Genomic DNA, 21,983 nt, shown 5'->3' with positions numbered 1-21,983 from the left:
ATTTATATGTACATTTATTTACAATTTTTACATTATATAACTATTTTATTGTATAATTATTTGTGCACACATACGCACACACATTCTTGTATTTTTATATTTTTATAGAGAGAGATAGATAGATAGAGGATTTTATGAATATATACATTTATATTTAGCTATTATATTATATTATATTATATTATATTATATTCATTTTGTTCATTTGTTTCAGAGTAGCTAAGGTGAAACATCATCCTTGGCCTTTGGAAATTTTAATAACTAGCGTGATATATTGTTTGTACTTGATGAACTGTTTGGTCTCTGCTCACACAGGAGCGTGTGGTAGTGGAAAACAAGCACTGGTTGGTGGTGGTGCCGTATTGGGCGACTTGGCCATTTCAGACGCTTTAGACAACCAGGCCGTGCTGATGAGTGGTTTGCGATTGTAGCTCCGTGTAGCTTCGCTTTTCTGTTCAATCTCTATCTTACTATCACTCTCTGATGTTTAAAGTGATAAAATATATATATATATATATATATATATATACTTTTTTTGTGGCAATATGTAAATATGTGCCATATTATGTTGCAGTTAATGTTAGTCAAAATTATCCTGTGCTTGTGCGAATTTGAAAATAATGACTATTTATTCGTTCATTTGCTGAGTGGTTTGCGATTGTAGCTCCGTGTAGCTTCGCTTTTCTGTTCAATCTCTATCTTACTATCACTCTCTGATGTTTAAAGTGATAAAATATATAACTTAATTCCCACCATATTTCTGATATTATCTATCAAACTAATCTGACTAATGTGATCGTTCGCTTTTAATCTAAAACGGCGAGTGCAACGCGTGTGCAGCACGTTAGCATTTGTTAGCCGGTTAGCTTGTCATTTGCGTTTCTATTCGCCTTTCTATTCGCGTCTATTATTGTTTTCTTTTTTTTTCTCGCTCCATTTTTTTTCTCTCTCACTCCGTTTTTCACGAGTTCATCAAACAACAATGGTAAGTCTGAATCATTCATCAATCACGGTGAGTAAAGGCTTCTTCTCCTGCTGTTGTTTGCACTGCTTGCCACATGTATAGTTTATCTCTCTCTGTCGGCGACAAGGGATTCAGATGTGATAAATGCAGGGAAATAGTTAGGCTGACAGAGAAGATTTTAGAACTAGAGACACGCATCCAAACTTTAATTGAGGATAGTAAGAATGGTTTGATCAATGTGTCAAGTTTGTAATGACTATTTATTCGTTCATTTATTTATTTATTCTTTCATTAATTTATTCATTCTTAATAATTTAACTTTTCACCATTGACAGGTTTAGCAAAAGACAAGATTATAAATTAGTTTCATCAATAATTTCATTAAAGATCACTGAGGCACTCTTATCACAAAATAAATATATATTCGCCTTTCTATTCGCGTCTATTATTGTTTTCTTTTTTTTTCTCGCTCCATTTTTTTTCTCTCTCACTCCGTTTTTCACGAGTTCATCAAACAACAATGGTAAGTCTGAATTCATCAATCACGGTGAGTAATGGATTCTTCTCCTGCTATTGTTGTTTGCACTGCTTGCCACATGTATAGTTTATCTCTCTCTGTCGGCGACAAGGGATTCAGATGTGATAAATGCAGGGAAATAGTTAGGCTGACAGAGAAGATTTTAGAACTAGAGACACGCATCCAAACTTTAATTGAGGATAGTAAGAATGGGAGGGCTGTAGATTCGGCTTTGGATGCGCGACTAGCTCAGAGAGTCCTGTACATTGTTCGGTTCTGGTTACAGAGCCCGTGCAGCAGGGCGACTGGGTGACTGTGAGGCGGCATAGTCACGGGTCAAAACACCACTCTTCCGTTCCGATCAAAACATTAAACAGGTTCTCCCCACTCAGTGACGCACCCACTGAGAAACCTGATGAAAGTGCTCTAGTTATTGGAGATTCTATTGTACGGATCTTGGCAAATGTAAAAGTGCTGGTTAATGCTAAACGTAAATTCAGTAAGATTGTTATCCATGTCGGCACTAATGATGTTCGACTTCGCCAGTCGGAGATCACTAAAAATTATGTTAAAGAGGTGTGTGAACGCTGCGCTCGACACTATCAACCACAACATTCTTTTGAATAGACTAGAAAACTTTGTTGGCATTTGAGGAAGTGCATTAGCATGGTTCAAATCGTAATTATCTGACCGCCATCAATTCGTAGCAGTGAATGAAGAGGTATCATATCGATCACAATTGCAGTATGGAGTACCTCAAGGCTCAGTACTAGGGCCGTTACTTTTCACGCTTTACATGTTACCCTTGGGAGATATCATCAGGAAACACAATGTTAGCTTTCACTGTTATGCTGATTATACTCAGCTCGATATATTTCCTTGCGGCCCGGCGAAACATACCAATTTGAAAAACTAACGGAATGCATAGTCAATATAAAAAACTGTATGACGAGTAATTTCTTACTGCTAAATTCTGAAAAAAACAGAGGTGTTAATTATCAGATGAAAAGAGCAGAGTCAGATCCCCAGTGAGGACCTTGTCTCCTAGACGGCCATCGGGACAAGACCACGGGAACCATGGATCAACCTGCTGGTTCGTCTGACCAGAGGAGAACTGGCCCCCTGACTGAGCCTGGTTTCTCCCAAGGTTTTTTTCTCCATTCTGTCACAGATGGAGTTTTGGTTCCTTGCCGCTGTCGCCTCTGGCTTGCTTAGTTGGGGACAGTTAATTACCAGTGATATCATCTACTTGATTGCACAGATACTATTTAAACTGAACTTAGCTGGACGATGGCACCACTGAATTCAACGATGAACTGCCTTTAACTGAAAATTGAGTGTTTACTTTTGTCCTTCTGCATTATTGACACTATTTTCCTATTTGATACTGTAAAGCTGCTTTGACACAATCTGTATTGTAAAAAGCGCTATATAAATAAAGGTGACTTGACTATTCTATTATATTCTAATTCTATTCTATTCTATTCTATTCTATTCTATATTGACCTTTAATGAAAACATTTCATTTATTATTTAATTTATCTATTTACTTACTCATTTGTCAATGGTAAAAGCTTAATTATAAATGAATGAATGAATGAATGAATAAATAAATAAATTCAGAATTTCATTAAAGGTCACAGAGGCACTCTTATCATAAAACAATAAAATACATTAAAAATATATATTATGATTTATATGTACATTTATATATAAAATTTTTACATTATATAATTATTTTATTGTATAATTATTTGTGCACACATACACACACACAAACACACACACACACACATATGCACACATACATTCTTGTATTTTAATATTTTTAGAGAGAGAGAGGATTTTATGAATTGATATTATATTTATTATAAATGCATACATACATACATACTTTTAGGCGATCATTGGTCACATTTTGTTCTGCAGTACACGTGTGCATAAATCTCAATAGCACAAAAATAGCAAAATATATCACAGTTCAGCAAAATTGATTGTGTTACTTTTACTTTTGGCCGTGACTTTATAGTCATTCCATTTGGACTGAATTATAAGGATGTTTTTTCCCCTCACAGTCAAATTTATTTTTACGCTGTAAATTCTGTCAGTCACGAAGAGAGCCGCGGGAGAGAGCTCACATTTAGAAACTCCCTTTGATTCGCCGTCTGTGCTTAAAATTTCTGTCTGAACCTTTAAAGACACCTTGCTGTATCTCTACCTCACATCTGCTTTGACAAAATATCTTCTTAAAACCTCACGTCTCCTTGTCACATCGCCCAGTGCCCTTTTCCCGCATCGGACTAGATAAACACGTAGACACACACTCATACACACCTACACACTTCTCAGTTGTTATTAAAGTTGCCCTGTCAGTGCTAGAAAAAGTAAAGGAGAGGCTTTCGAAGCTGTGACACCAGATAAACATTCACCTCCTGGATACATGTCTCTCACGCTCGCAGGCTTAGTTCTGACAGACTTAATCCAGTATGTAAATAAACGTCAGGGAAATTACCGAGCAGGTCAGCCATTGTCAGAAAGAGCGGCGGGGAACCACACTAGATCACAACCCCGCTTTGAGCCTGCCAATTACAGAGGCCATCACCCAGACGACATTCTGACACTTTCAGACTCGAGGGATATTGTTTGTTTTTCTGATAAAGCGCTGTTTTGAATTGTAGTTTGAAGGCTTGATGACACATGTTGATGCTTTTGTGGAATCTTCTTTCTTTCGGGAATCTATCGACTTTTATGTTTGTGAGGATAATTAACCGAGCGCTAATCCAATTTCGTGGATAGGCTATACTGCTTCGAATCACAGAGCCAAATGCATAGTGTGCTGGAATGCTTGCAACAGACCAATTATGATCTAAAGAATGCTTGTCTTTTTAAATATTCATGAGCTTTATAGAAACTTTCACACACAGTGTTGACGTGAAATGCGCTAACCGGATTAGTAAAAAACCTGATCCACTTTAAAGCGCATTCTGGTCAATCTGACTGACATAAAAACAACTAACAGCAGTTCTTTCTTTCTTTCTTTCTTTTCTGAATTCATTGACACCACAATAATCTCTTAAATAAAAGAAGTGTGCTTAATAGTATTGAATGTGGACTTGTAGTGAACATTGATGTGGGTTGTAATTCATGAATGCTTTGAACCTAATGTTAGTCTCTTTTGAAGACCAGCAGATTATTGCTGAAGTGAAAACATTAAAAAAAGACAGTGTAGAGTTCTAGAAGTTCGAGTTTACTGTAAATAAAATGTACTGTACTAAAATATATAATTTTATATAAAATAAATATTTTACTAAATATTGTGGAATCTAAAGTTGTTATAAAATCGATGCCATATGTCGAAATTATGTTCCAAATTGGAAGTTGATATAAAAAAAATTGAGGTTCCTGTTAGATTTTGTTTTGGCGTTATTCCAAAAATAGCCAACGGATGACACCCAAACACCATTTTTTTAAATGCACTTTCCTGTCACAAATTTATACATTTTTGTCACAATATTACTTCCATCACAAAAACCGAATATGGAAAATTGAGACTCAAACCTTTTCAACAATATGTGTTTTGTCAAGATTATAAAAAGTTCTGTTCATAAAATATTGTAGTAAATTTTGTAATATGACACTTGACACCGCCCACTAGTGGGAGGAACCCGCAGAAAAGATTTAAGGTACCGTTTCCATGGTAACGCAATGTCTGATTTCAAAATAGTTTTTATAGGATGAATTTTAAGTGTTTAAGCTTTCAAATGATATCTAATTTAGGATGATTACTAAAATATGTGATAAGGAAAAAAAAGGCAATAAATGAAGAGTGACAGTTAACAGGTTAAAGTAGTTTAATAAACTGAACTTGCAGATAATACAATGTTAAAGAAATAAAAGACCACTTAAGTGTACTTTAAGCAAGTCCACTGCACTTTGTGAGAAATGTAAAATTAAAAGTTTGATGTTAAAGTACATTTTAAATCATTATGTTTTAATAATCTTTTGCCATGCTTTAAAGAAGTAGACTCTTTTTGATGTGTTGACTAGCATACTAAAGCACATGTAAAATACTTGATTATAATCTTAACGGTAGGGTGTTAATATTTTATTTTTGAATGTACTAAATTGCAACTTCAACATTACATGACATTAAAAATACATTTAAATACATGACATTAATACATTTTAAGTTACCATACATTCAACAGTAGCCTAAAGATTAACCATATTTCAAAGACAATATCATTATAAAATTACATAAAATATGTATTAATTCCTACTTAAGTGGGTCAAAAACGCACTCTGATGTTTAACTAATTGCATAAATTTAAACTACACACATTTTCATTGAATTGCACTTAACATGTGTCCAAAAACATTACATGCAGCTCACATGTTCTCAGAAGTCTATTATTGTATGTTCCAAACTTGAAGTTGATATCACAAAAATTGAGATTTTGTTTAGGCATTATTCCAAAAATAGCCATCGGATGACACTTTAACTCCACTGATTTTTTTTTTTTATGCATTTTTCTGTCACAAATTTATAACTTCAGCTCACATGTTCTTAGAACTCAATTATTTTAAAGTATATTGTTTTAGTAATAAGTGCTCTTATTAGTTGTATACTAAAGTGAACTACTTTTTCACAATGGAGATAAGTGTCTTCATCAGTGACACAGTAGTGATAATTCCCTTTGTGGGGTTCAAACTATAACGACTATTGCGTTCAACAGACTTTCCATAACGTCCGTAGACCTACATTTGATAACTCAGCCAATCCCTGTTGAAAATCCTTCATTTCAAATCCTCTAATGTATTTCATCATTTGCACTGAGACCATTTGCTCACTCTTTTTGATATATGCACATAAAAATGCATCAATCATGCAGATGAACAGTCTAATGTGTAATGTAGATGAAAATAGGCCTCATCAGCTCTTGTTTAACATGGAGATTGGGAAATTGTTTCGAATTGTCTGTGAGCTGTGACACTGTCCCATTGTTCCAGTCGAGGAGACTGCCTGAGGATCACAGACTTCCAGCCTAGCATGTAATCTATTTTATCGGCTGACAAACCAAACATTTCCCTGAATAAGTGCCAGAGCTCTCAGCAGTTTTTAGGCCAACTCTTTTCAGACCAAAAGGCTATATTTGAATGCATGTAACTCATTATTGCTTAGTTAGCACACGCTTTCTTATCCGAACTAACAAAGGGTGTTTTTACACTTGATTTGTTTTCGGAAAGTTGTTCACAAGAATTAGACTTACATGTGTACTCTGCAAATGAACTCGGGAGGTGGTCTAAATACATTTGGCTTTGTGCTTGCAACAATTTTGGGCATTACATGCTGCAGCAGATTACTGCAATCTGCCATACTTTACTAGGACTGTACAGCAACACTTATCTACTCTGACCTGAATTGGCTCTTAAAAATGTTGAATGTGCACTTGATTACATTGCATCTTTGGATATGCTTGGTTGTAACTCTAAATAACTGCTGCCACAATTGCTAGAAATTGCAGGTGGTTTGCAAAAGTGGCACTAGTATGTAGTGAATTCACCCCGCATTGTGAATGGAGAGTCTTTTTTCTATTTTCTAATCTATTTTTAATCTTTTTTTTTTTTTTTTTCCCAAAATTATTATTTTTTTTATTTAATGGTTAAATTAAATGTTAGTAATCGAAAAGCATGTCTACTTAATTGAAATAATGAAACTTTTACAATGTAACAACGTGTTAAAAGGTAAAACAATTAAAATGTATTCAATTGATTAAAATTACAATTTTAAAGCCCTTTAAAAATCCACCTTTCCATTTTTTATTTTTACACATTTTCCCCTCATTTTAATTCAATTCAAGTTTATTTGTATAGTGCTTTTCACGATACAAATCGTTGCAAAGCAACTTTACAGCAAATTAAGTTTCTACATTTGAACATTGCTGGATTCTGTTTTAATATATTTATTACATTTTAATAATAAAAAGTAGATCTGTTCAATTTAATTTAACCATTTAAATATGTATTTAAATTTTCACAAAAATAAAGCCCTATGAAATATTTTATCTTCTCAGAAATTAATTCAATACAAACCTATTATCAAAACAGTGCCCATTAAATGAAAGTATAAAACGATTGAATTAACCTTTTAAAATGTAATAAAATGAAAATTTAACAATTCCGTTTCATTTTTATGGCAAAAAAGTGCTGCACAACATATGTTTACTGTTAAAATGAATGGAAGAACAATTATGTAATATTCCTTAAATACAATTTTATTATTTTTATTATTTTGAGAAGTACTTTCTACTCTAAAACAGTAATATATTTAATATAATAATAATAATAATAATAAATTATTTAAAATAATTAAATAGCTCTTTTTGTGCTTTAATATTCACAGACACTAGCATGACAAAATCACCATATTGCAATTTGCTTAAGTGTACTGCACAATTTTTATATTTATTATTTCAAAATTCAAAATTCTGTGACATTCTGAGTTATACTATAAATTATTATTTTTTAAATTTTTATTCTATTTTCCATCTGGATTCTGCAAATCCATCTATGTTTTCCAAATTGCAGGTCACTGTTCACAACCGAAAATAACCAAAATGATCAGAGGTTTTTGAAGGGTTTAAACCTGTATCCTCTGGGTTGCAAGCAGAGATACAGAGATGTATCTACTTAGCCCATCATGCCATAAAGATGCAACTACCCAAAAGCAACATCTTGTAATAAATATAGTCATACTTTCTTTTAACTTGTTGGACCAAGGAGCGTTATGCTGTTTTTGGCTCAGCTGTTCCACTATCAAAGTTTATTAAATCTGAGCCCTGATTTTACTGTCATTATTTTTTAAATTACCAAGGCAGCTGTTGTTTTCCTGGGAAAAACAAGCTTGCATTCACCAGCATGTCTTGAAATCATGAATCACTCTTGAAGGACAAATGCAATTTACTGACTGGAGCGGTCAAAAGGTCTGAAACGATACGTGTTGTCATTTCATTTAGCGAGGGAGACGCAAACCATCCATCTTAGTTTTGGTGGCTCTGTGTGTGAGTCTAGTTTTGTTTGGCTGAAAAACAAAATGAATGCACCTCCTGGCCATGAAAGGCGCTCGGGTGAAGTGCATGGCGTCTGTAATGAAACCAGGCTGGATAAAACCCAAGCAATATTGGTGGAAAATTGAAGTCAGTTCTTCCCAGTTGAACCTTTTTTTATTGTTCACTCTCTTTCCTTTCCCACAGGTCTGGCATCCATAATGAAAAGACTCCTGACGAAATATGACAAACTCTTTGAGGTCTCCTTCCCCTATTCAATGGGATGGCACGGTAAGAGAATGCATCTGATATTGCAATCATAGAGGAGAAGTGGGGGGAAATCAGCAATGAGCCTTTTTCCCCACATATGGGAGGTGTTGCCACTCGTCTTGTTTCCATGGAGAAAAATAAAAAGGAGGCAGGGAAAGATGCTCCCTTTACTGCCCTCTGCTCAGTAACTTGTGGCATTGTCTTTGGTTCAGCGTTGCATGTCCACTGTGCAATGTGGTTCGAGAATGGATGTTAAAATGACTCGTGGCCTCAAGTAAAACTGTCGAGGTGTTTTAGGCAAATTGCTTGCGGATTAAGCTCTCTGATGCCTCTTTACTCAATGCTGCAAAAATGCTTTAAATATTTTTCCTTGATAATGGGAAACGCGGGCGTGACTCATCAGGTTGATGAATTATTCATGAGCAATATTACTCTCTGGGTGATGTTGTGTCTGTTGTGTGCTCTTCTTAAAACGCTGCTGTGAATGTAAACTCAGGGGTGTGGCTGAACTACACATACTGAAGAAATAGATAGATAGATTAATTTGACAGACAGACAGACCGATAGACAGACAGACAGTAGTCAGATAGATAGATAGACAGACAGATAGAAAGAAAGAAAGTTGATTGACAGACAGACAGATAGATAGATAGATAGATAGATAGACAGACAGACAGACAGACAGACGATGATAGATAGACAGACAGACAGACGATGATAGATAGATAGACAGACAGACAGACAGACAGATAGTAGTTAGACGGATAGACATATAGATGATAGATAGAAAGAAAGAAAGACAGTTGATTGACAGTTTGACAGACAGATAGACAGACAGACAGACAGTAGTCAGATAGATAGATAGATAGATAGACAGACAGATAGAAAGAAAGAAAGAAAGTTGATTGACAGACAGACAGACAGACATATAGATAGACAGACAGACAGACGATAGACAGACAGACAGACATACAGACGATGATAGACAGACAGACAGACAGATAGATAGATAGATAGATAGATAGATAGAAAGAAAGTTGATTGACAGACAGACAGATAGATAGATAGATAGATAGACAGACAGACAGACAGATAGACATATAGATGATAAATAGAAAGAAAGAAAGAAAGAAAGAAAGACAGTTGATTGACAGTTTGACAGACAGATAGACAGACAGACAGACATACAGTAGTCAGATAGATAGATAGATAGACAGACAGACAGACAGACAGACAGACAGCTGATAGATAGATAGACAGACAGACAGACGTTGATAGACAGACAGACAGACAGACAGACAGACAGATAGATAGATAGATAGATAGACAGACAGACAGACAGACAGACAGACAGACAGATAGTAGTTAGACGGATAGACATATAGATGATAGATAGAAAGAAAGAAAGAAAGAAAGAAAGAAAGAAAGAAAGAGTTGATTGACAGTTTGACAGACAGATAGACAGACAGACAGACATACAGTAGTCAGATAGATAGATAGATAGATAGACAGACATACAGACAGACAGACAGATAGATAGATAGATAGATAGATAGATAGATAGACATAATTAGAATAGATTGACAGACAAACAGATAGTTCGACTTTTGTTTATGAAATACAAATACATAAATAATCACTGGGTTAACTATCCATATATTGTTATAAATCTGAATATATAAATATTAATTATTGACGGACAGCTGAAAATTGTGAAAACTGGAATATGTAGTCATCAGTCAGAATATAAGTACACCGCATTTATATTCTCTTCGTGCCACACACGCTCACTGTCAAAGAGCCACTCGTGGTGAAGCATCGCTGCAAGCCTGTAGAAGCAATGATAGCAGAGAGTGATTGACACCTTATGCTGCGCTCTAGAACCTGGATGCCCTTCTCAGCGCCGCGGCCGAGGGTCTGCCACGGGACACGGTGCAGAGCCCGATTTCATCTCCAATCTTGTTATGGCCTCCTCAGCCGAGCGATCCCTGCACACTCAGATGATTCTCATAGTCTGTCAATGGCAGCTTTAGTGTCGGACCACAAATCTGACACCTGTCACCAGTAAGCAAAATCTCTGACCTATTGCAATGCATGGCATAGCGCCGAGCCTTTCCCAGCATGCTCTGCCTGGAACTGACTCAGCCACCGTCGGTTTCCATGGAACAACTTAATGAAACTGATTCTCTGCCATCTTCTCTTGCGCCTCCATGTATTGTAACGTACACTTAATGCCCACGATGTTCATTATTTGATGATGATATAATCACCGGCACTCTGCTGGATTGATTACATCACTGACGTGCCCGGCTGTTGTTTTACCCAGCGTGCATCAGCAGCGAGAGCATCCATCATGTAAATGATTCATTCGCTTCATTCGGCTCGCATTTGCCAAGCGTTCACGAGCTTCCACCGCGCTGTTACAATTAGCGATGTGCAAATTTAAAAGGGAAGAGAGATAACGAGATGCTTCTGCCATCAGTGTATATGTAAAAGGACTTTGTTAATACGGTCTGAGACCTCACACACAGGACCATTCATTTAATGTGCAGTTTGACAACCTTTTGCTGTGCTAGAAATATGAAGCACATTAGTGTTAGAGAGTCTGAATTTAGGCTTTTAATTCAAATGTTTCTGCAAAAAAATTCTGCGGTTTAGCAGGAAAATAGTGTGAGAAGAAGGAAAAGCTCAGGTAATGACTAGCTTGAGTTTGTTCTGATTAACACCTTGGCACTGAACTACACATTTTTATGTTTAATGTCATACCAAAAAATATTATTTCTGCTTCTGGATGTTTTGTTATTTTTCTCCCTACTTTTTAACATCATCGTTTGCTCCATTTTAAAGAGATTTTAATTTTATTGTTATAAGTTTGTCCCAGCGCCTCACTTTCAGTCTTAAAATATGAAAATGTGTCATAAAAATATGAAGTGCTACAAATTAAAACTTAACTATTACTAACTAACTATTATTATTACTAACAACAATAATGTAAACAAAAAGTGAAACAAATATTAACTGTTAATAATGTAGTGTGTTGCATCATTCAGTTATGGTGTCATTTCCATAAATAATGATTCAGATGTGTACATTTACATGCATTCAATATGAAATCAAAATAATCTATTACGTTTTACTTAATGACATTTTAAATGACATTTTTAGAATCATTAAATGATGAAAATTATATACTGCACACTACTATTTATAATTTTAGGGCCAGTGAAATTGTATTAATGTTTTTGAAAATGTCTTCTGCTCACCAAGGCTGCATTTAATTGATCAAAAATACAGTAACTTTATGAACTATTATTACAACTTAAAATAACTTGTTTCTATTGTAATATATTGTTAAATTTTAATTGATTCCTGTGATATAAAGCTGACTTTTCAGCATCATTACTCCAGTCGTCGGTGTCATATGATCCTTCAGAAATGATTTTTAATATGCTGATTTGCTGCTCAAGAAACATTTCTGATTATTATTGTTAGTTGAAAATAGCTGTGCTGCTTAATTAAGTGTAAAACAGCTTTTGAAGAACAGCTTTTATTTAAAAAGAAATATTTTGTAATGTTATACATGTCTTTACTGTCATTTTTGATCAGTTTTTCTGATAAATAAATTAATTAAAAAAGATACAATTGAAAAAAAATTAACTTAAATGATTTTAGCAAATGGCTGCAATATAACAAAGAGTGAAAAATTTAAGGGGGTCTGAATACTTTCCGTACCCACTGTATTTTCAACTAGATGTTTAATTTATTTTCTTTTTTTTCCCCGGTTGTAATGGACACATATGGAGACCTTTTTACTAGACAAATAAACTAAAGTGAGAGTGAAATTATGTTTTATGTATTAAGACATTTTATTTTCTACAAGTCCACAGGGTTAAAAGTGGTTTATAGTTGAAGAAACACTCTTATACAGTTCAGACTCCACTGAGATCTTCCTCTCGGCCACAGCTGCTAAACTCCCTGAAGAACAGTTATCCTCAGCTATTCATTATATCGTTTTTATATGAGTCTAGAATACAATCCAACATCTCCACATACACATTATGGCCGTATCTGCTTATAGCTTTGTATTAAATGCCCAAATAATAGTATGACAGGCAGTGAATGAAGCTTCAGATAGTGAGCAGTTCCAGTCCTGGGTGAGAACATTACTGTTATTCTTTCATAGAGGAAAAAGCATCTCTTTTCTCTTTAATATATGTGTGCACAGGTTTTCCTTCACCCAGGTCATTGTAGGCGTCTTTGTGAATTGATTGAAAAGCATCTGGACATGGTTTATTCGAACGGATAAACCAAGTCCAGATGCTTTTGACTGAATTCGCCCAGACGTTTCCTAATGTGGCTGTTGCGTACAAAAAAGACCCTTCTTGTCCTGCTCTCCCATTTATGTTTCATTGACCCATATCATTTGTTATGAATAATGAATGCTAACCTTTTCAGTTGAAAAAAACATAGAAAGGCATCCAAATGAAGTCCATTCAAAGTCTGAATTCACCTTTGTATTACACACTGAAAAATGCACTGAGAGCTTCACTTGAGTTAATAGATTTTAGTAGTGTTTACTAAGATAAACTTCACTAGTGTTATTGCTCAGACTAAAGTAAGTGCACTTCAAAAAATGAACTCCTTCCCTTCCAACCTTTCCTGAAGTCCTATTGGCCCACGCCAGTCCAAATGACTGGCCAGTTGTCGCAAAGTATGCAAATCGCATGCAAATACTGACGCGCTCGAGAGGCAGTATAAAAGGCGGTGCACGCGACAATTAAGTCAGAATCTGATACTGAACGCCGCTTAGCTGGTCGAGCAGCGAACACGGCGACCTCCGTGATGTCTCGTTTCCGCTCTCAGGGAACCGAGGTTACGATAGTAACCGGAGACGTTCCCTCTCGAGCTTTCACGAGACATCACGGAGACATTTCTCCGTTATGGGAACGATATTCAATCCCGCCGTGAGAGAGGCTACGAGCAGCCTGTACAAGTCACATACTCAGCGAAGATAGAACACACAATTCCCACAACCAATAGCGACACTTGTTAGGCGGGCTCGCAGCTGATAGGTGGAGACAAGCCAATGAGCGTCTAAACCCGTTTTTATTTTACTTCTATTCTTTCCCTTGTTTTAAGCATAAAGTCACTAAATTTTGATACATTTTTTTTTTTTTTAGAAAACAAAACATAATATCTGAAGTAATTTTGCTTCTCAAGTAAATTGATTGAATGTATAGATATTTGTAATTGAGAATAAGACCAAAAGAGCAAAAAAAGAGAAAAACAATCATTTTATAAATATACATTTTATTTTATTTTGCAGTATACATAACTCATCTATATGATTGATACCTCAAATTATGCTGCTTTTTCGGAAATAATTTACATTTTATTAATTTAATCATATTTTATTGTATTATTATAATTATTTGTATTAATGTACATGCTTATTTTATGATTATTAATAAACATGTTTAATATTAATTACATATTAATATATTATTGACTTATAATTATTAAAATAATGTTAAAAAATAAAAATATTCATTTTTTTATTTTATTGCGTTTATAAATATTTTTTTATAAACTGATTTTTAAAAATCAATTATGATTTTTGCATGCACTGAAACAAACAAACAAACAAAAAAAACAGTAAATAAACAAAGATCATTGCTTAACAAGAAGTACATTATAAAATACAATTTCAGTTTTTCTACTTCAAAATGTCGTAATGCTTTACTTGGCATTTCTTTGAAATTATTTGTGTATTTCTTATCTGTTTACTAGCAATTTCTGAGAGAAAATTTCAAAGTAAATTGTTTTCAGTGTGCCAGGTTAACGAATAAACGTAAAAAAAAAAAAAATGTGCAAAACATTCCTGTTGACTTACACACGGTAGTGCATTTTCTATGGGCTGCTCAGTCGTATTTAAGAAAGTGTAAAAGTCTAGTTTTATTAATTTATTTCAAATCCACCAGTCTCAACTCTTTATGACTTTTTAATAAGTTCTAGTGAGGGATCTTTAAGGTCCTTTGACGGGGTTGTCAGAGGATATATGAGTGGAAAAATGTGCTAACGATGGCAGTGAGGCTGGACTCGAGCTCTTGGCCCGTCTTCTGTTAGCTGCACGGGGCAGAGCGCCATATGACTGTCCCGTCCAATATCAACACCTGAAAACTGCCCTCGCTCACAGCCAATAAGTCTCTCTGTAAAAGCCTTACTCAGCACTGTCCGTGGCCTAGAGAGCATTATTAAATCTGATTTATAACTCACCCAATAAGCCCAGCCAGCTTTCAATTATCCACTCATGGACCATACAGTAGTCGCCTTTGCTTTTTATATATGTTGGTTGAATAATGCAGACAAGATTATTAATTTCTCGGTGAATTTCATTTTTCTTTATAATACCCCTGTGTATTTTAATCTCTTAAATTGAACGTTTGCTTGATGTATTTCGTATAAATATTTATCAAAGTGTATTACATGGCACAGTTCTTTGAGAAACTCAAACTGAGATTCATAAACTGCGATCAGTCATTAAATATAAATTAATATTGTTTGTGCAGCGATATTTATGAACATTTACAGGACGCATATGCCGAACAATTCATCATGTTGGATAACTACTTAAACATGATGTATTAAACGTTAATGTTTTGTAAATGATTCCTAACTATCGTTTAGCATGGGTCCCAATGCATGTCCGCAACTTTAAATCTGCTTTACACTGTCAGATATTAATAATGCGTTACTGATTTGAGACTTTTGTTTGTAACTCAAGTTGTACATCAAGCAAATCAAATCACATGCAGTCCCTTGTATTTGTAAAGTATTTTAATCACTATGTTGACAGAAATTGACATAACAATGTCAAATATTTCAAACTTTTAGTGGTTGGATTTGAATCTGCCCAAAGCTTGGAAATCCACCATGCCTAAAGCTTCGATGTGGATATCTGATATAATTTCATAAGTGAAAGAAAATAAAATATTTAATGAAAGGGTCATTTCAGAATTTGAAAACCCTTTATAACATTTTTTTACAAGATGAAGACTCTCCCCCTGTAATTGATTAATATAACTAAAAGGATTGGAAAGACTGTTTGGTTTGCATGATCACCTGTGTTATGCTGTAGTCATAATATCTTATGTACAGAATACAAATTCTGACAAAAAAACGGCTTCGGATTTTCTATCAGGTGAAACCAAATAATAATAATAATAATAATAACAATTTGTAAATAAATATTTATTTAAATACTGTATATATTTGATGGGGTTGTCAGAAATATGTTTTTTATTATTATTTTATTAATATTTCTAAGTATAATATGTTATGCTTTTGAAAAGACTAAAAATAAATATTATTACAAATGATTATTATTTACATTCATATTATGTATGTGGGTCAAAGACGAAAAAGGGTTTAAGCATAAAAACAATATTGCTTTAAATTGTTGTTGTTTTCCCAAACAAACAAAAAATAAAGTTTTCTGTTTCATGTAATTGCATTTTTGTTTTTGTTTTTCTGAGAAAAAAAATATAAATATCATACATTTTCCCCTGATTTACAGAAGACACCCACTAAAATGTCATTCGGTGTAACAATCTTGTCAGGCAACGGGTGAAACGGCATCCTTATAAGGATGATCCGTCGTCTTTATAATTACGCACCCGTGTAGCTCTTTTAGAGAAATCTGCTCTTTAGGAAATGCTCTTTTAGTGCTGAGGCGCACAGGGGAGATGGCCGCTTGCAACACGACAGGGGTAGTGCAGCCTGAAGTGCGCAACCCACTCGACACTGGAACGACCACCGCTGAAGCGCCGTCTCGCCAACACAAGAAGCTTCCGAGAGCGTGCTGAACTCGTAGTTCTCGAACAGACACAGATGAGCAGAACGAAGTTGTCGCTCGGCTCCGAAGCGAAAAAGCTGGTATGCATTGCACCTGCTGCCTTATTATACTCACGCTGTGATCAGTGGCAGCTGGATGCAATAATTGCATGCCAATGTGCATTGGCTCGTTTAGTTTACACTCGAAGTAGATTTGTCTATCGAAGCGATATCCCAATTCGTAGGTCACCGACGTGACTCGGAGTGACCGACTGAAAGGGAACCTAGGTTTTGCCCATTTGTCAGTAAGAATTTTTTTACTCATTTAAAACCCAATAAAATTTAATATGCTCACTTATTATTTTAGATAGTTTAATATGTACAGGTCAGAATAAGGATGTTGTTTGAATTTTTACATAACTATAAGTGTTACACTGAATGACAATGTAACATTATTTCAACCAAATTTTGACATTTTATTCTTCAAAAACTTATTTGAAACCTTAAAAGTAGACACTTTACTTATATTTAATGTGCTTTCTATGGACATAAAATCACTTTTGTAAATTTATTTTGATGCGGACATATTAACGTCTTTGACCCATGTACACTCATCTAATCAAAACTATATATTCTATGTTAATTAGAATTATTAATTAAACTTAGTAATAAGTCATAACTATCCAATTCATAGTTTCATCATTTGAAAATAAGTAAAGTAGTTAATATCTTAATATAGATAATGTTTTACTCTTTTAAGCCTTTTGTTTTGAACTTTTTAGGTGTTAAATAATGTATAATATTCAATCGTTTTTAATTAATGTAACTTTTTTTTTGTCCATCATATTTTTAATAAAAGTAAATTAACTGATTATACTTGATTACAACTTGATTATAAAATAGCTTTTACATACTGTATAATACATCATTCATAATGTATCTATTATAATAACTTTTTAGGTTAAAATGCATTATAAAATTTGTAGATTCCTTGTTACATCTAAAATGGGTTGTTTGTTAATACATTATACTTTCTAAAGGTGTTACAAGTAGTAGATAAGTATTATGAACAATTAGTCAACAATTAGTGGGTTACAATTAGTCATAAGATCATAGAATGCATTATATGGTGCAATACAAGGCATATTTAATGCACTTTTGTAATGCATTATATAGAAAGTCATGCACTATATATATAAAGTGACACCAATATTTAGTTGAATTTCCAGCAAAAATAACTATCACGTTATACTGTATACCATTACACATATCAAATACACATCCAGTGATAGATTATATATAGATTTTATACTATTGTCATTTATTTATGTCAGATTTGGCGCCACCTGTTAATTGTCCCAAAGCAAGCGGTGATCAGATACTAGATTACACATCTGATAATACATTCATTCTCTCAAATACTGCAAGATATAAGACTAAATTAGATTTTGGTCTGCTACTCGCGACCTTAATTGAAGTCAGATGCGATGTGCGATAACACGCTGAAGGGCTACACGAGAGCGGCCAATAGTGAGACCGTACATCATCTCTCGCCTCCCGTTCCTTCATCTTTACGAACCTAATTTAATGAAATCATCATGCTTTCTGATTTTATTCTCCAGCTCACTGATTTCTCACACTCCCCCTTAAGCCTCCTCCTCATTCTCACTCCCAACAGAAAAAATAATGAAATAAATTAAATATAAAATAACAACCGAACATGAAGTGGCAGATTCGGACCTACAGAACGTTTCCACGATTGTTCCTGCGATATCAGCGACGTGAGTTTTAATCTCCAGCTGATAATTGCGAGAAGCAGTCGTCTGTCAAATCCCTCTCCTGCTCCTTAACAAAAGGAGTGAATGTAGTCGAGCTTTGCAATTATTTTAATGGCAGTAATGGAGCCTGTGAAATCAGCAGAGACAGTCCATTAAACAATTGCAGAGCAAAGCAATATAACTTTTACAGTGGGAAGAACAAAGAGTTCTGAAGATGAGCAGATATAATGGCCGCGGCTGGTGTACGCAGTGATCTTTGCTAAAAAGGTGTTGGATTTCTGTGCTAAATTAATTTTTTCTGAATCTGCTGGGTACGGTGTTGTTAAGAAACAAGCATTCAGCATTTATAGATTCACTTAAAAAGTTTTTCAAGAGCGAAACAGACATTTGAGATGCACAGAAGATTGGCAACTTGAAAGAGATGACTTATTTTTGTGGATTTGGCTGTGAATGCCTTAAGCGCGTCGATCTGTGGACTATGGAGGTCATACATGGAAAATAAATGAAACCATTTGAAGTCAAGGACAAATGCTCTGATGATAGATAAGAGAGCATCCCGTGACATCAGATAAACTTTAGAGCGCTGGAGAAAGATGGAGAGGACCTTTCTCGTGTGTCTGCTAACCAGACAGATAGTCAAGCTCTGCTGGATCAGTGATCGTGAACTGGTTTGACTTCAAATTGACTTCAATTGCATCAGGTGAAGACTCAACTCGATGTCAAAGTAGTTTTTATTTAAAAGTAAACAAAAAAAAACTGAACATCATGAACATCAGAAGAACATCTGTTCTTCTCACCAAACCCCACAGAATTCATTAAAGGTCCCCTGAAGTGCCTTGAAACAGCAGGCTTCTAGAGAGCATTTGATTGGACAGAAAGTTTGATGAGAAGCTGAAGTACGATGTGACGTCAAAAAAAATCGTTGAGCCGTTTTGGCGAAAGTAACGAACTGCAAGCTTTGAATGCTTATATATTCTAAATGCGAATTTTGTCACTGTTTTGGAGCACACTGCCTTATAGATAACCTTAAGACTAACATATTGATACTAACACCCAAAAAACTTTAATTTTGATTTCATGGGGACTTTAAGAACGCTTGGAATATACGCCGCGAGATGCATAGGATTATTTTACGACAGATTTGCATCCGCTTATAAAAAAAAAAGTGAAAGTCACCATCTCTGCCATTCTCTGCCAAGTGAGAGCAGGACAATGTGTGTGTGTGTGTGTTTCGAAAAAGGAAGGTAATAAGCCTTTAGAACAAGGTGAGCATTTACCCCTAGTTCACACAGTTCCGATGTTGCGATGGGTTAAATAAACTCAGTAAACTAAATAGCTTAGCAGACAAACGCGACTACAGTCAAAACGCAGACCAGTATTGAAGTGTACAGCAAATATGCCGTCATAACTTTGTTTTTGCTGAGTTTATTTAATTAATATTGAGTAGGCCTAGGGCTATTAATTGATGTTCACTTGGATTTTTTCCTCAGCAGGGGAAATAATACTGTCATTTATAGTCGTATGGTAAAAATGTATATTTTTATTTGTATACGTTCAAAACAACAACACAATGTCATGCTTTTGAAAAATAAAGAGAACAGCAAAATGTGCTTCTTTAGTGCGTCTGTTGAGCATCTTTTTGGCGCACGCTAAGCAAATACTTGACGCACCTACTTTTAGAAGTCTACATTTAGATTATTTGACGTTAAATGTATCAAATAAGTCACTTTGGAATAAATCACAGCATATAAAAAATGTGACTTTACAGTCTGGAAAATATGGTAGGCTGTAGCAAATTTTTTCGTGGACCCTCTGGCACTTTGAGAACCGCTGGTCTACATAGAAGAAAGTGCAGCCTAGACTCTGCCCCGGAACTGATTGTGTCGAGCTATTCATTAATCTGGTTGTTTGATGAGAAAAAGATGAAATGTAGTTGCAATAAGCACATTAAGAAACCATACACCTGCAGCAGTGGAGGACTATTATTCTGCCTCGCGGAACTGCGGAAGAACTGATGACGGCACGGTTTGATCTTCGGTGGACCAATCAGCAGTGAGGGGCGTTTAATTCCCGCCCACGTGTAGAAATCGAATATTCAAGCTGTTTATTCAATTTTCTACCCCTGAACGAAAAACGAAAAATTAAGCCGAATTCTTGTTTTTCGTTTCTTGGGGGGGAAAAAAAACGAAAACGGAGCTGTTTTCTCATTTTTCTATTTTCAATATTAAATTAAAAAAATGAGCGAACGAATGATACACGGATTCCTATTCTTATGGCATATTATTTAAGATATTTTGGGGTTAGACATCTTGTTTGACAAAGTTTATTAAATAAGTGTGTAGAACGTTTCATTTTTTTATTGCCTTTGTTTAAGTTTCCAAAAGCCCTTATGATGAATTCAGAACTGTATTGTAGTATTGATATTACACTTGAAAGACCAAACACAGTCATTGCCAACAGATAGATAAGCTCTTTATTGATTGTGCTGTGGACAAAATGCAGGGGAATTGTAGATATTGATTCTTAAGTTCCAAGAAAAAAAAAAGAAGGAAATAACTCATATCATATATGAAGTATTTGTTTTAGTATATTTCAGTCTTAGCCTTAGATTCTGCTATCAAGGTCAGAGTTTAAGCCTGTAGACTGTATTTAACCCCTTTGCTGTCACCCCCCATTTTCGCCATGAAGACACAAATGACATACCCAAAATAAAAAGGTTGCTCTCTTTCTGACTAGATACATAATCAACATATGTTCACAAAGCTGACACTTAGTTTTAGAAACACAATTAAGCTAAAGCCACAAGTCTACTAATGCTTCATTTCAAATTTTCATTTTCTAAAACTGTGAATTTTATGAAACATTTTCTAAGACCATGTCATGTGTGTTTTTAGAGAAGGCTAATAAAAGGCTAATAAAATTGATATATGTTTCCTGTACGATTTTTGTGCAGTTTTTGCCATTTCCGGGCCTCGTACTTTGACGAACTCCTCCTACAGTTCTAATTGGATCATCTTCAAATTTGGTGAGGGTTATCTTAAGGCTTTTGTGACGTTAAATTGCGAAGATCTTGAGTTTTCGTCAAAGGGCGTGTCCCTGGCGGCCTGACAAAGTTTGATGTTTCGCCATGAAACAGGAAGTTGCTGTAACTCAGGCAAGCAAGGTCCATTAACATAGCAGTCGACATTTACTCCCAACATCTGAGCCGCTGAAGATGCAGAGGATTTTCGCGGCTGAAGTTTACAGTCTGCTCGTCACCCCACGGAAGAGAGGGGCGGGGTGAGCAGAGCTCATTAGCATTTAAAGCAATACAGACTAGAACGGCGTGCTGAAAACAGAGCTGATTTTGACTAAGTGACATGTTTAACACTGTTATGGACTCCTAGCAACCTATTAAACATGCTAAAACATGCTAACAACACTTAGCTAAGTGTTAAAGCATGCTATTAAAGGGGTCATCGGATGCAAAATTCACTTTTGTTGTTGTTTGAACATAAATGTGTGTTGGAAGTGTGTGTACACATCCACCCTATAATGATAAAAATCCCCCCCGTGTTTTTTTTTAAATCCCTATT

At 35.0% G+C, this 21,983-nt stretch overlaps 1 protein-coding gene across 1 annotated transcript in view; it reads left to right on the top strand.

Moving 5' to 3' along the window:
- galt (galactose-1-phosphate uridylyltransferase) overlaps positions 1-21,983 on the top strand; it is a 130,285-nt gene that overhangs the window by 79,601 nt on the left and 28,701 nt on the right. Inside the window, exons 8-10 of the mRNA XM_016550736.1 lie at positions 316-386; positions 1,768-1,796; positions 8,735-8,818. Coding sequence (XP_016406222.1) covers positions 316-386; positions 1,768-1,796; positions 8,735-8,818 — 184 coding nt within the window. The remainder of the gene's footprint in view (positions 1-315; positions 387-1,767; positions 1,797-8,734; positions 8,819-21,983) is intronic.

This window comes from Sinocyclocheilus rhinocerous, unplaced genomic scaffold (assembly GCF_001515625.1).
Source record: "Sinocyclocheilus rhinocerous isolate Xijiao unplaced genomic scaffold, SAMN03320098_v1.1 scaffold103, whole genome shotgun sequence".
Classification (NCBI taxonomy): Eukaryota; Metazoa; Chordata; class Actinopteri; order Cypriniformes; family Cyprinidae; genus Sinocyclocheilus; species Sinocyclocheilus rhinocerous.
Note: the sequence above shows the minus strand (reverse complement) of the source record. Positions and strands in the feature narration are given on the sequence as shown.